Here is a 3979-nt window from a genome sequence, read left to right as displayed (position 1 = left end):
ACTTTGCAGGATGAATGAGCATTTATCCACACTTGTTTCTTTACATGTTCCTCAAAAACCGCAGCACATTTAAACAGTCAATCTGTCTCCATCAGGGTRAAAATTGTTTTCACATTTACATGCAGTTCAGCATGTTGAAGTGATCACAGCCAGGGACTGATCCTGGATTTCAACTCTGTTAAAGTGCCCAAAGTCTCATCCGTTCATGTAAGACAATATTATTCTAACTCATAAATGATCAACAGAAGCACAGAATGATGAGGCATTTTGTTTACATTTTCCAGATATTAATTTTCATTTCTCAAGTTGACCTTTAGGAATGTAAATTTAGATTTTTCGAGACTTATGATGTTTCATAAACAACATAAATTCCTTCCTTGCTACAAAAATTATTTTTGTGCCACTAAACACCTGATAAACAGTATTTAGTAATTTTTAAACCATAATTCACATGGTTTTCAAAAAAAATCATCACTTGAATGTAGTCATCAGTGTTTCTGATGTTGTCATATTTCAACAAAAAAATGTTTTTATAAAAATCTTCACTTTGGTGGCAAATCCTCTGAGGAGTCATCAGGAACGTTGTTGAACTGTGAAAGGTTCATGTGGATGTCTGCACATTTAATCTATGATGCGAATCCAGTTTGTACAAAACTATTGTGGCTAATCTCTTGAGGAACAAAACCGCAGTAACAAAATCTGAATTTCCAAACAGAGATTATGATTTAACCATCAAAACACTTGAAAATAAAATATGTTTAGCCACAGGAGAAGATTTTTTTTTTCTGCTAATGTATAATTGTGGGTTTTGTTGATACATGCATTATGAAAGATTGTTTCAATCTAAAGGTTGAGGTGAAAATGTAATACTAGTGGTTGCTCATGTTTTGTAAGTCAGCCATTTTATCATCACATAGCTTAAACATTTGATGACGGAGAAACCCAGACACGGTGGAATATTTTGYAACTATGATTAATTGTATTAAATGCAGCATTTGGGATCCCAGAGGAAAACTACAGATCCAAGTACATTGCTTAATGCTTCACCACCACAGYTTTTGTGCTGTGATGGGCTCTAATTCCTTACAGCTCTTTCTAAGAGATATAAAAGCTTCTGAAAACTGAAAAAGATGTGATTTCCTCTCTGTGATGGCTGCAGTTTCAGCCACACAAATGTGGTAACATTCACTTTCACCACATGCAACAGGCTCACATTCACTCTCACTACAAATAGGTTCACCTCACTTATATTTGGGTTTCTTTAAGTCTAGGATTTAATTTACAGAATAACTGGTTTTGTTTAGAAGGCAACACATCACATTGTATTCTAGAATAAGTGCGCACATTTTAGTCTACATTGTTGTGTTTTGCTTGATTTAACCTTTGTTTGTTTTTGAGTTTTCTCACTGCTGGCTGCTCCAATCCTTTAGGAGACCAGAGAGGTGGAGAAGGGGTGTAGAAAGCCAGCTGAGACTACAAATTGGTTCATACCACTAATCATCCAGAGGGGGGGGATGACATTTTTCTATGTTAGTTTCAGTTAGGTTTTTGTGTATTTTCCCCTTGGTGTTTTGTATGTGGCCTGATCAGCAGGTATTTAAGTTTCCCCTTTTGTCTTTGTTAGTAGGTCTGTTTGTTTGAGTTGATGTCTGTTACTTTGACCTCTTTTATGGGCCCAATTTTTTGTCATTTTTTTCTATTATTTACCCAAGTTTTGTTTTGGGTTAAATAAAAAACAACTATTTTTGACTTTAAACCTGTGCCTGGCTGTTCCTTAACTGCTCGGTCCACCACACTCTAATGTGATTCATAGCAAAAAGCCGGTCAAATGTTTAGTGTGAAGGTTTTTTTTTTCAGGGCTTCTTTTCTGTGTATCTCTTTCAGTCGTTTGGAGAGCAAAGTTCAGTTGTTGGAGTCTCAGCAGAGAGGAGAGCTGGAGGACAYGAGRCTGGAGAAGAACCGGCTGCAGGTACAGTTAATGAATGGGACATCTGTGTGTTATTATAGTAAAGAAACATCATTGGCAGAGGACTGTTTGGACAGGTGTCTGAGTATGTATTAAAATTAATCATGAAAGGTCTCTCAGATGTTTACATTCTCTTAATCATGATTTTAGCATAGATTTTGACTCCACACTTACAGTCGAAAAATGACTATTTAACTGCACACATAAAAAACTGKTGTAGTAAGTGTAAGTAATCCACAAACRTGCACATATCCCTTTTTCCTCATATGATTTTATTTTCAAAAAACAAACAAATATTCATGTATGAACAATAATCTCAGTTGTTAATGTTAGAATAAAAAATGCTAAATAATGCATAATATCTTAACAATAATTCGCAATAATAAAGGCCAACAAGTTTCTCAAAGAATCCACAGACAACAATTAAACATTAATAACCTTCTGGTTTTCTTCAGTCTGTTATCAGGACTCAGATGGTGGCCATAGAGTCTTTAGAGAGGCAGCTGAGAGTCGCCACTAGCAACAACACGGCTCTACAGAAGCAGCAGGCTCAGCTGATGGAGTCAGTCCACACACTCATCGACATGGTGGCCACGACTACTGGTACGTCCAAAAACACCAAGAGGTTGTCTGGAAATAAGATCTTAGCACTTGATATTGTTTTACATTATGTCATGTGTTTTGCTTTCAGGGTCTCCTCCTCGGAGCCAGATGTGGAAGGACTGTGCAGATGCTTACAAGGCTGGTCATTCTGCCAGTGGTCTGTATCTCATCTACATTGGTAACAGGACAGAGCCTGTGCAGGTAATCACTTGATATTCAAGAGTCACAAAAGGTTCCAGCGATTTTCAGTATTTAGATGATTTTATGTGTGAAAATATCAAATAAGGGTGTTTTTTCGATGGGAAGGAAGGGAGGAGTTGGTTAGTGGGTTATAATAAGAAAGTAATAATATGAACTTCTGTTGGTAGGTTCTGCCATTTATATTTAACATCTCTTTTTTTATTATTATTTTAATTTGGTTGAGACATATCAATTTAGTATGTGTTTACTGAGTCAAGAACCAGGTAAAAATATGCAGTTTACTCCCATTTTCATTTCTATTTTTTAGCACATTTGTAATAATTATCAAACATTACAATGTATTTGYAATTGTGAATGCCATGTGAGGTTTCACTTAAGGCAATTTCTGTTTTGTTTTCTATTTGTATTACATTGTGTCCCTCATGTGAGTCAAATTTTTCCATTTCTCCTCCTGAAGGTTTACTGTGACATGGAGACGAGTGGCGGCGGCTGGACGGTCTTCCAGCGCCGTTTTAATGGCAGCGTGGATTTTCAGAGGAGCTGGAGGGAGTACAAAATGGTCAGCATGCTTTAGAATAAGTGCAGTTAAAAACAATGAAATGTAAAAAAATTAACCATCAGGCGAATTTTTTCACTATCACTCCTAAACTCCTTGACTTCTCGGCCTGCTGCAGGGTTTTGGGGATGTGTCCGGGGAGCACTGGCTGGGTAATGAAGTTTTGTACCTGCTGACCAGTCAGGGTCAATACTCTCTGCGAGTGGAGCTGCAGGACTGGGAGAGAATCTCCGCGCACTCCCAGTATGACCGGTTTACAATGGCCAGTGAAAGACAGCAGTACAGGTGACCCACATGCACACACGCCACCCTACTGAAAGAGAAATYATTTACCTTATAAAAAATAMATACATTTGAATTTAACATTTCAATTCAGATTCAGTACCTTAACTTATGCCTCCTCTACTCATCTGTGAGGTTCCAAAATTATTTACATCTCACCTGAAGTGTATAAAATACACAACAGATACATCAAGTCAAAATAAAAAGGTATTTAAAATTTTGTCTAATTTATCAATTTTCTATATAACATTGTACTGGCTAAAATGCTTACTAGCCCTAGCATTTGTTGTTTTATCTGTGTTTTTTATTTTTATTTTAACCAGCTGTTTTATTTTACAAAATGTGTAAGTAAAAACAAATGTTCATTGCTA

General features: G+C 36.6%; 1 protein-coding gene across 1 annotated transcript in view; it reads left to right on the top strand.

Moving 5' to 3' along the window:
• The window catches only part of angpt4 (angiopoietin 4), a 79421-nt gene extending 75806 nt beyond the window's left edge, over positions 1 to 3615 (top strand). The window contains exons 5-9 of the mRNA XM_017304610.1: positions 1885 to 1969; positions 2422 to 2569; positions 2658 to 2770; positions 3228 to 3329; positions 3445 to 3615. Coding sequence (XP_017160099.1) covers positions 1885 to 1969; positions 2422 to 2569; positions 2658 to 2770; positions 3228 to 3329; positions 3445 to 3615 — 619 coding nt within the window. The remainder of the gene's footprint in view (positions 1 to 1884; positions 1970 to 2421; positions 2570 to 2657; positions 2771 to 3227; positions 3330 to 3444) is intronic.
• Positions 3616 to 3979: the final 364 nt, after the last annotated feature.

This window comes from Poecilia reticulata, linkage group LG5 (genome assembly GCF_000633615.1).
Source record: "Poecilia reticulata strain Guanapo linkage group LG5, Guppy_female_1.0+MT, whole genome shotgun sequence".
NCBI lineage: Eukaryota > Metazoa > Chordata > Actinopteri > Cyprinodontiformes > Poeciliidae > Poecilia > Poecilia reticulata.
Note: the sequence above shows the minus strand (reverse complement) of the source record. Positions and strands in the feature narration are given on the sequence as shown.